At 42.1% G+C, this 11,920-nt stretch overlaps 1 protein-coding gene across 18 annotated transcripts in view; it reads right to left on the bottom strand.

The window, feature by feature from the left end:
• The window catches only part of Dtnb (dystrobrevin beta), a 207,203-nt gene that overhangs the window by 174,501 nt on the left and 20,782 nt on the right, over positions 1-11,920 (bottom strand). For all 18 annotated transcript variants that reach the window (XM_031356373.1, XM_031356381.1, XM_031356374.1 and 15 more), the window contains exons 3-4: positions 7,056-7,136; positions 2,161-2,374 (exon numbers count right to left, since the gene is read on the bottom strand). In XM_031356373.1, the coding sequence (XP_031212233.1) occupies positions 2,161-2,374; positions 7,056-7,136 (295 nt within the window). The remainder of the gene's footprint in view (positions 1-2,160; positions 2,375-7,055; positions 7,137-11,920) is intronic.

Genomic DNA, 11,920 nt, shown 5'->3' with positions numbered 1-11,920 from the left:
ACACACACACACACACACACACACACACACACCCCTGTGCTTTCCAGTGGTTCTTAAGTTCTCAAATAGTACTTAGAACTCTCACATTAAAAAAAAAAATGAATCCTCAGAAAATATTCACTTAAGGAACAAAATCCAAAACTCCAATTGTTCCTAACCTGTGTGGAAGTTTCGTCATCTACTACATCACTGAGTAATCATTTAGAAAAAAATACTAACCATAAATCTGGAGGTGAAAGAAGTTAAGATTAACTAATTACTGAATTCAATCTTTATAAAGATTTATAAATACGAAGTATGAAAGACTCAACTAAAATAAGTAACTAGGTAATCAACATATCAAAGGAACTCGCCTGCCTAAGGAATAAATGTGCCATTCAATAAGATGGCTAAAACTTGAAGGATTTAACACTAAATGCTCTGATATATGAAAACAAAAGTCATATTTATCAGATCCCTTGTTACTTCCAGTACAAAGAAGCCAATTTTAAATTCCTAGAAAGATAAATGATTCTCATCATAGACAGATCTGAGTTAACAAAGATGTGAATAATATACTCTGACACCCATATTGATCTAAAAATTACCAAGCTCCTCTCTAGCACAGCCCATTCCTTTCTCTCCCAGCCCCGCTCTGCATTTGCTAGTTCTGTTTGGCTTGCTCTTCCAGTCATGTTTCCTCCGTCTCCCACACCCACCTCCTCTCTTTTGGCAGGACCAGGGTTGAACCTAGGATGTTCAGACTTCTCTTTTTCTTCTGATAAGCTATCTAGTTTGTGTGTGTGTGTGTGTGTGTGTGTGTGTGTGTGTGTGTGTTAGTGTGTTAGTGTGAGGCCATGCATGTATCAGGAGACTTCTATCACTCTCCACCTTCCTGCCTTGAGACAGGATCACTCATTGATGGAAGCTCAGAGCTTCGCTAGGTCGGCTGGGCAAGCTCTCAGCACCCACCTGTTTCCACCCACCCAACACTGAGGTTATGGCCATAAGCAGCCACGCCCTTCTTTTCTACCAAATGGGTAAAATATCCAACCTGCAACATGAATACGTTATGGCTCTGGGGAAAGCCTAATGTGTGACCTGGCTTTGTCCCACCCATACTTTCTCACTAACTTACTGAATTTCTGCTACAATAACATGCAACTATTACCATTTTACTAGCGTATAAATTCAACATAAAGAGAAAAAAAACAGGGCTGGAGCGATGGCTCAGTGAATAAGAGCACTTACAGCTCTTCCAAAGGTCCTGAGTTCAATTCCCAGCAACCACATGATGGCTCACAACCATCTATAATGGGATCCAATGCCCTCTTCTGGTGTGTCTGAAGACAGTGACAGTGTACTCAACAAAAATACTATAAATAAATCTTTAAAAAAAGAGAGAGAGAGCCGGGTAGTGGTGGCAGATGCCTTTAATCCCAGCACTTGGGAGGCAGAGGCAGGCGGATATCTGAGTTCGAGGCCAGCCTGGTCTACAGAGTTCCAGGACAGCCCAGGCTACACGGAGAAACCGTGTCTCAAAAAACCAAAAAAAAAAAAAGAGGGTAGGTGCCAAAGCAGGGAACATTTACCATGCAAATCCAGTGGTCAATAGAACAACAGTGAGAAGAAATAGGAGCTCTTGGTTCCTGGATCAGAACATTCCTCAACATTCCACCCTTCTGGATTGGTTTGGTTTGGTTTTGCTTTGGTTTTATAGTAGAGGAAATCATTTCCATTTTAATTGTGATACACTAAGGTACTTTCTTGCTCATGTTGTGACATCTACCATACAATGTTTCAAACTGAAAAAGTCTGAAATGGATTCTTAGAAGTTTATGAAGGGAAAAACTTCAACCCAAAGGCATTTGGTGTTACAGAGTAGAGAAAGATAGTTTAAGTGTTTCTTAATCTTTGGGGAGAGGAACAAGTCTGTTAAAGTGCCTATTGTCTCGTCAATCAGGATTACTCAAGTGGGTGAGTCTCATCTATTCTATCTACTCTAGAGCTCCATCTGAGGCAGGCCAGAGGACAGCAAGTGGCTGTCCAGGATGCAGAAAGGACTTACACTGAGTAATTCACCTTAACTGGGGCTCTAGGCTGACAACAGTTAGCAAGGCAGTGTGGGAAACGGGAGATGAAGAGATGGACAGGATTTAAAGGAAGTGAGCAAGTACGAGCCTGTCGTAGGCGGCGATCATGAAGTTGAGGAGAAGACTGATGGACTGCTCCACGCTGATTTGGTGAGTTGAAGGAAGGCGCTTATTCAACTGATAGTAGATGGACGAGATGACGGTCTCCAGGCGGGACACGCTGATCTCTGTGGTGTGGTCCAGTGTGTTAAGGCCATTGTCTCGGAAAGCTTCAATCATGTTCCAGATATCAACAAGATGAACTAAGTCAAAGAAAATAAATTTTAAAGGACGACAATTTTAAAGAACAGTGCCACCTCTCAACTGGACATTTAAATGGATGGACTCATTTTTTAAGCTTAAGATAAAAAAAAAAACCTCTTAAGCCAACACTAAGAAATCCATTGACCCATTGACAGGATACAGAATGGTCATTCTGAGCATCAGGGAGCTGCCCCAGAACAGGGCTGGCCACAGGTATTAAGTAATTGGTGTGTCAAATCTTTGTAAATAGTGATCCCTGTGACCTCTAGCAGCTGATGGTATAAAAGAAAAAATATATCAAGAATTACTCATAAGAACTTTCCCCCTTTTAAAACAAATTACTGTTACATTTATTTATTTGAAGCATGAGGCTGTTGGTACATATGTACTGGATGTATATATGTAACGGCACATGTATGGAGGTCAAAGGACAACGTTTAAGAATTGCTTCTCTCCTTCTATCATGTGGGTTCTGGGGATTAAATTCAGATCATCCATCAGAACTGGTGACACTAAGTGCCTCTAACCACTGAGCCAGCCCAACATTCAGCTTGGTTAGCAATCTGCCACATCATCCTGAATCATCTTTATGTGTAATATTAGTCTGGCAATTTCAGCAACATTTTACATCTCAAATTTTACTCTCCATGGCCTAAAAAGAAGTATGACTATATTAAGTAGACCTCTACCACACTGTGTAGTCTACTCAACGCTCTGAACAATATATCCTAAAGACAAACTTATTTAAATTTGTTGATTTAAGTTTATTCAAATCCATTTGCTTAAATTTAAATTTGTTTTTAAACAATAGGTTTTAAACTGTATTTTGAGCAAATCAGATCCCTGGATCTACCCTTCTCCTTGAATAAATAAAAACTATGGATAAAACATTTTAAAACAGGGGGCTGGAGAAACAGCGGTTAAGAGCACTTACAGAGGTCCTGAGTTCAAATCCCAGCAACCACATGGTGGCTCACAACCATCTGTAATGAGATCTGATGCCCTCTTCTGGTGTGTCTGAAGACAGTTACAGTGTACTTGGATATAATAAATAAATCTTTAAAAAGAAAAACATTTAAAAACAAACAAACAAAAAAGCCTGTTTAGCACATTGGTGACTTGGGTTCAGGACTAAGAGGATTCAGTCAAAAGAAAGGCTACCATCACCTTAGAAGAGCGGTTACTAAGAAAACGTGACTTCAAATAACAGAGGAGGCAGAAGCCGCCTGCACCTGGCAATAGGCAGCTAAGGAAACACAGTAGGTGCTGGTGTGAGTGGGGAAAGGTGGACAACTCCTGCAAGAGTCCAAACAAGCCACTCAAGAACAAGAAACAAAAAGGAAAATAGATGCACTGGATTTTCAAATTTAAATAAACTCTTGTGCTTCAAAAATTGAAGCTGGGCGTGGTGGCTCCTGCCTGCAATCCCAGCACTCAGCAAACAGACTGTTAGGAGTTCAAGGCCTGCTTCAATTCAGTGATAGACACTTTCTGAAAAACTGAGCTGGTGAGTTACTTGGCACAACACACTGTTATCTGATCTCCACAGGTTGCACGAACATGGGCATGAGCACCTACATGGACACAGGTATAGAACACACAGGCACATACAGACATCTTTCACTGAGCATGGAAAATAAAGACAGGAGGATCAGAAGTTCAAGGTTATCCTCAGCTACATAGAGAACTTCAAGCTAGCTGGGGCTATGTGAGACCTTGCCTTAGAGGGCTAAAAAACCAAAACAAAACAAAACCAAGGGCTGGACTTGATGGCTGCCGAAGGAGTAAGAACACTTACTGTGCAAACATGAGGACCTGAGTGCAAACCCCAACTGCCCATGTAGAAGGCCAGGTATGTGGCAGCCTTTCCAGTTGGCCAGGTCCTGCACAGCTTGCATCAGGGTCTAGCCAGACAAAGACCGTTACAGAAAACCACAACCAACCAAACTGTGTAAGTGATCGCATATTGCCCAGCCACAACTGATAAATCCACAACATAACTCCTGCATCTAAGGCTCAGCAATCAGCTCAGAGGAGGAGGAGGTGGGAAAAATGCAAGTCAGAGGACCAGGAAGTCCCCTGTGAAAATGTGCCTTCTACCTACGGCAGGAAAGTTACGCCATGAAGTCTCAACATGGCTGCCTAAACGAGACTGAACAAGGACAACACCAACAGACATACCAGCACGGAAGAAACCTAACTGGTGGAAGAGGTATGTCACCAGGGTGAACTCTGACATTTCAAAATCCCAAGCCAGTCCCAGTTAGCTCTCCCTGCCCCATGCTTGTGGATCAAGATGTAAGCCCTCAGCTACTGCTCCAGCACCATGCCTGCCAGTCTACTGCCATGTTCCCAGCCATGATAGACACAGACCTGCCTTCTGAAACTGTGAGCCTCCAATAACTGCTGCTTCTACAAACCGTCTTGGTCACTGTATCTTAGCATAGCTACAGAAAAGTAACTAAGACAGTTAACACCATCTGCCCTCAGGTTCACAGCACTGTACACACAGACCACACTCTCCCAAGAGTAACTATGGGAAAATGATAAGAGCGTTCACACAACTGCTCTAAGACCGTGCTTTTCAAGGTCTTTGGCCACGGCCCACACTCACCCACAGATGTATTTAATACCAGGCAATCACTCTTTCTGCCTTTCTTCCTCTCCCTCCCTCTCTCTTGCACATGTACATACATACATACACATCTAGATACACAGAGGTACCTCCCTAGCTGCACCCTGGTCACTTTTTTCTCTATTCTTCTTTTGTATTACATACTTTACATTAGTTATAGCCCATCAAAGCAACTTCGAGAAGCACTTAATGGGTCGTCATCCATAATTTGAAAATTAACGCTTTGGGAAATGACAATGAAAAAAATGTGGTTGCAACCCAAGACAGCATGATAAACTCTAAGAATTTAGGATTTATAAGTCTGTTCTTTCTATTTATCAAGACAAGGTCTCACTGTGTAGCCCTGGCTAGCATGGAACTCAATATGTAAACTAGGCTGGCCCTTGAATTCAGGGAGAGAAATGCCTGCCTCTAAGGTGTGCATGCACCACTACACCCCAAACCTGACAGGAAATTTAATTCTTTTTTTAAATATTTATTTATTTTTATATGGGTGCTTTTTAACCTGCATTTACATCTATCCGCACACCAGAAGAAGGCATGGGATCTAACGTTATAAATGGTTGTGAGTCACCACTGTAGGTGCTGGGATTAAACTGGTTAAACTATTAAACTGGTTGCAAAAGCAACCAGTGTTCTTAAACATTAAACCATCTCTCCACCCATCCCGCCCCCTTTTAAAGATTTATTTATGTATATGGGAAGGATTTTTGAGTCTTAACATCTTACAGAAGTCATCATATGTAAAATGGCTTGCTAGAGTCACTTGTTTATAATAAATGGTAAAACTCAGTCTTTTAAAACAGATTTTCCAGTTCTTAGGCCAATGTGCTTTCCAATATACAAGCAGCCTCTCGTTAACACATGTGCACATGAAAAAAGTACAGCAGCTCATCTTCACAGACAGTGAGAATATGTATCTATACATGTATCTGTACATAACCCACATAACAACAGGTACTTATTAAAATGAGTTGACTTGTGTTATAGTAAATTTATCCTAAATTTAATAAAAAAATCAATTTTGACTAATTCTATATCAAAATATCAAGGCCTTTCTTTCAGAAGCTAGTAACTATATTAATTCTGTACAAAGGATTTTCCTCTCTCTTAAATAACAATTATATTAGGTCACCTCAGAACCTGTGACTAATCCCTAGTGCTAGTGAGTAGGGCAGGTCAAGAGTGCAGAGAATAAAGGCAAGGTCACAGACACTGAGGAACCCACACGGAGGAACAAGAGGAATGACTCCTAAAAATTGTCTTCTGCCTTCCATGAACGATGGCATGAGCATATATGCATGCCACACACACACACCATCACCCCAACACACATGTGTATGCTCACACACACATACACACACACAGAAAATAAATAAATAAATAAATAAAAATAAAACAAAAAAATCCACATTCACTCTTGATCTCTTGCTTCTCTCTTGCTCTCCTTTCCCCTTTCCTTCCCTTCCCCCTTCTCCACGTGCTCATGGCCATGTCTGGCCTCTACTTCTCTATTCTCGCCCTCTCTGCCTTTCTCTGCCTCTACTACCCTCTTAACTCCATTCCCATGCCCTGAATAAACTCTACTCTATACTTTAAAAAAAAAAAATCCACATTCTAGCAATATTACTTATAACATTATCAATTTTGTTAAGCACTTTAAGGGACGTGGGAATAAATTGAGAAAGTTCTTAATATTTCAGTCAAACAGAACTGAGGCCAGAGAGATGGCTGAGTGGTTAAGAGCACTTACTTCTCTTCCACACAACCCAAGTTCAGATCCCAGCACCCATGTCAGGTGGCTCACACTGCCTACAAACCCCAGCTCCAAGGGATCCTCTGCCTCTGGCCTCTGGGGCATCTATACTTATGTGTACATGCTCACAGGTAGATATACACTTATACACATAATTCTACAATAATAGAAATACATTATTTACAAAAAGACAATTTAACTAACCTTACGATATGCCTGGAAGATACTGAAATTATTTCATAATATCAGGAGCCCTATCTGCCCATCAAAGTGATAAAAAGTGACTTACGGTTGCATCGCTTCTGTACAAATCGTAACTTGCAAGCTGTTCTGTACGTTGATAGTCGTATGACATCAAAATTCTGAGCACCTGAGAAAGGGACAAAGTGAAAGGTTGAGCTGCACTGAGCGCCTCATTGCTGCACGCTGAGGTGTGGCTCCACTGTGGTGCACAGGGAAGGAGAGGTGAAGAAATACCGTGCACCTGCCCACTGCACCCCAAGATGCTGCCAACAGTTTTGCCTTCTAAGCAAGAGAACTCAGAGAGTGGAGACACGCAGTGCACCTGTCAGGAGGCTGCAGGATCAGGAAAGGACAGCAGAGAGATGAATGGAAGAGACCCTACAATCAAGAAGGTAAACTCTAAGCCACACAGTGTGAAGCAGGAGGACTGCTACAAGCTTGAGGCTAGCCTGTACTACCTGGTGAGACCCATTTCAAAGAGGTGAGGAGACAGAGTCAAAAAGAAGTTGATAAATTGCAGCTTCAGTCTGACTACAAAACAGGGCCTATCTGTGGCCATGCCTCATATCTCTTTCCTGGTGGTGGCTCATGGGTAGAGGGGACTGGACCAGCTAACTCTAAGACCCCTTCTTACTCTGTGGCCACCTGCCCTTTTCTATAACGGATCACAATGGTATTTCTTTGCTTCTAGTATACATACCTCTCTCCACAAAAGTACCACTACCACCTCAAGTGCTGGGGACTGAATCCAGGGAATATGCCAGGCAAGTGCTCTGCCACAGAGCTATACCCCCAAGCATGTCTCACTAAGTAGCACTCGCCTTGAGCTTGCTATGTACCCAGCCTGGCCTCAGCCTTACAATCTCACCCTCCTGAGAGTTGCAATTATAGGCACGGAGCACCATAGCTGGCTGCATCTTCCTAACAAGAAGTAAACATTGTTGAGTATGGTAGCACACATCTTTAACCACAACACCAGTGGCAAGCAGATCTCTAAGTTCAAGGCCAACCTGGTCTACACAGCAAGTTCCAGACCAGCCAAGACTGCATAATGACACCCTGTCTCAATTTTGTAAAAAAAAAATATATGTATATGCATATATATGCATATATATGTATATATATATATATTTTTTTAAAGTAAAAAGTATCTCCTTTTACTGGTGCTTGAATATGGTGGCTAGCAAGCAGCTATTCTACAGTTCTGAGAGATCCCATGCTGGTTTAAGGACTCCACAGGCACCAAGTACACATGTGGTGCACATACGTACACATCAGATAAAGCAGAGCCAGGAACAGTGGCTAATGTCTGCAATGTGAAAGGCCAAAGTAAGAAGACAGCTACATGAGCTCAAGTGAGACCCCACTTATAAGCAATAAATAAATAAAACTACTGCTACCCACCAGAGGAAAAAGTAGACACATAGGGGGCCAGAAGACACCCTATCTCTCTCCCCGAGTGTCCTTAGCCACCTCAGGACCCTATCAGCAAGAAGACCATCTCCAGATGTGGCCCTGCAACTTAGGCCAGAAGCATGAGACAAGATAAACTCTCCTCTATAACTTAGTCTGCATATTGTGTTATTAAAAACAAAAATGGACTAAAACATAGAGTTCATTCATATAATACTGTGTCTGAGTTGCTTAAACTATTGTAAGCATTTCAAATAATTTTTTTTCACAAGAATGGGAACACGAGGCCCTCGAAGTGGTTCACCATGTATTGATCCTCAACAGCCTGACTGTGAAGGAGAGACCTAACTATAGAGACCTGTGTGGTGACCTCTACGTGCCATGGTTGACCCTCATGTCCATACAACAGAGCAGCAGCAGCACAGGTGAGCATTGAGGTCGTCTTTCTCTGTGGCAGGAAGGTTAAAACTTTGGGAAAGGATAGAGCCCTAGAATCAAGACCTCAGTAAATGAACTAGGAAAAACAACATGATTCACAGAGAGAAAGAGTAAAAGACGCAAACCTGGCTCCCCCTAGAGTTATATGCATTTTAAGGACTGTTGTGATGGCTCAGCAGTTAGGAGCACTTGTTGCTCTTGCAGAGGTCCAGAGTTCAGCTCTCAGCATCCACATTAGGTGGCTCACAACCACATGTAACTACTGTGCCAAGAAATCCAGAGCCCTCTTCTGGAACCCACACAGACACACATATGTGTATTTTAAAAATTGTATGGCAAGAAAAAAAATAAGATAATTGAATGAACTGTATTTTCCAAAAACTGATTTTAACAGTTTTAAAAGGCAGCATGTACTTTATAAAGAAGGTACTCTACAATAGCCTAATGGGCCTGTATGACTTTGAATGAAGTTACAAATGTTAGTAAGCTTGAACTTTGTTTTAATTGATAGGGTAACCAAAAAGAATGTATCTCAGTCACAATAGAATAAAGGGAAATTGTAAAATGGGAAGTTCGAGTCACCCAAGGGAAAGCACAAAAGAAGGAAACAGTAAAAAAGGACTAAATTGTACCAAGGAGATGGCCAAGTCAGTAAGTGCTTGCTGCATAGACATGAGAACCCAAGCTCAGATGTCAGATCCCTGGTATCCACATTAAAAGCCAGGCATGGTGACTTGGACTACTGTAATTCCAGTGCAGGGCTGCAAAGAAAAGATGCATCCTTAGGGCTCGCTGGCCAGCTAGCCTATAATCTCTGAGCTTCAGGGCCCAGTGAGAGGCTCTGTCAAAGCTAAAGAACAACAGCCAAGATTGACCTCTGGCCTCCACACACATGCACATCTATAGACACATGCACCTGTTCTACACACACACACACACACACACACACACACACACACACACACACACAGAGAGAGAGAGAGAGAGAGAGAGAGAGAGAGAGAGAGAGAGAGAACTGAAGTATAAAGCCCTAAAAAATAGAATTTGTTAGTATTCATATAAAAAGGTTTAACAGAATAAGCCACGGTAAGCCAAAATCACATGGGCTTCCTCACCCCCATTCCTGGTTCTGAAGATTGAACCTAGGGACCCTCAGCAAGAACTCTGACACTCGACTACATCCCCAGCCCGATTTTTGTTTTGTGTCTTTTAAGAGGTTTTGTTTTATTCACTTTACATCCTGTTCAGCTCACCAGAACACTAGGTCACGAAAAAGAGGGGCTCTCCAAGTGTGGCTCAGTGCTACAGTGCTTGCCTACCATTCAAGAAGACCTGTGTTCGAGCCCCAACACCACAGACAAAGCAAAACAAGGAAGTTCTCTTTTCAAATGGTAACACTGGGCACGGTGGCACATGCCTGTAATCTCAGCACTTAGGAGGTAGAAACAACAGCACCAAGCTTGGCCTACATAGACCTTTTCTAGAAAAACAGAACTGCCATCTAAATAGAAAGTTAAGCATTAAGACTAATAAAATGAACCGAGGAAGATTATCTACATCAACCTAACTCCTCAGAGATGCTCCTGTGTACTAAGGCTAAACACCAGGGATCTATCTATCTGGACATCAGCAAAGGCAGTTAATTCTGGAGCTTAGGTATTGCTGGGAATGAGGCTGGGGCATCCCAGAATAGAAACCAATGCAACTTCTCCTAGAAAGAAAGTGAGGAAGCTCAAAAAGCCACACAGAGAGAATGATAATTTATCTGAGGTCTATCTATCAGAGTGAGCGTGTTCTTTACAGGACTTCAAATCATTCCCAGGGTCAATCCCATCCCCTACCCCATGGTCATTTATGTGTAGCCCTGCAAGAATCACTGTTTGTTTGTTTTCCCCTTTTGTCTGACTCACCTGATCAAGAAAGCATCATATCTGGGGTTATAGCTTAGTGGTAGAGTTCCTACCTAGCATGTACAAGGTCCTGGGTTCAACTCCCACTCCTTAAAAAAAAGAAAAAGAAAAAGAAAAAAGACAGGATGGTGGTGGCACAGGCCTTTAATCCCAGCAGCATTTGGGAAGCAGAGACGGGTGGATCTCTGAGCTGAAGGCCAGCCTGGTCTACAGAGCGTTCCAGGACAGCCAGGGCTACACAGAGAAACCCTGTCCTGGGATGGGAGGGAAGAAAACCTCTGGAAATGTGAACTGAAGAATCCACCAGGCACAGCATGCAGCAAGCTGGTACAGCTTGCTGGAAACAACGTGCAAGTACTGGTCTAGATCTTTTCTTGTGCTATTTCAACTTTTCTGTTTATGATTTGCCTCAAAATTACTATCCTCCTAATTCTGCCTCCCAAATGCTGGGATTATAGGCATCCCACTTAAGATGGGGTCTCACTGTGTAGCCTTCCTGTCCTACCTCCAAGCACTAGCATGACAGGCATCTGGCCACACCCAACTCTGCAGTGGGACTCATAAAATGCCTTTAAAAGGCTTAGGAAGACTAATTCAGACCAATACTAAACAAGAATCTGAGAGCCAGCAAATGTGGGGTGGTCTGTATCACCTGTCAAAGAAAACAAAATACTGGGAACCACCCAAGTCCTCCCAGCCATGCTTTGGATTTTTTGTTTTGTTTTGTTTTTAATACCATAATATAATTTTAACAGAAGATTTTTAAGTGCATACTAAAGTTCTTTGTGTTTGGTTTTCCAATAGTGCTACTGTTATAATGCTTAGTTCTCTTTACTGCATGTAGCAAAAGGTAATTTATATAATGTATTAATTATTAACCACTATCACCACCTGCAAGTTTGTGATAACAGTTGCAGAAAGAGTTCTAATCAGTAGGCATGACTTAAAGTCACAGTTATTCCATGTAACATATCTGCCTTATTTTTTTATGATCTTAACTATGAAAGCAATTCAAAGCACTTGCAAGGCAGAAGCAGGCAAGAACTCTGTGAGTTCAAGGATAGCCTGGGGTACGGAGCAAATTTCTCGCTACCCAGAGCTAAACAGTGAGACCTTAGAGAGAAGAAGGAAGAGAAAGAAAGAGGGGGAG

This window comes from Mastomys coucha, unplaced genomic scaffold (genome assembly GCF_008632895.1).
Source record: "Mastomys coucha isolate ucsf_1 unplaced genomic scaffold, UCSF_Mcou_1 pScaffold6, whole genome shotgun sequence".
Classification (NCBI taxonomy): domain Eukaryota; kingdom Metazoa; phylum Chordata; class Mammalia; order Rodentia; family Muridae; genus Mastomys; species Mastomys coucha.
Note: the sequence above shows the minus strand (reverse complement) of the source record. Positions and strands in the feature narration are given on the sequence as shown.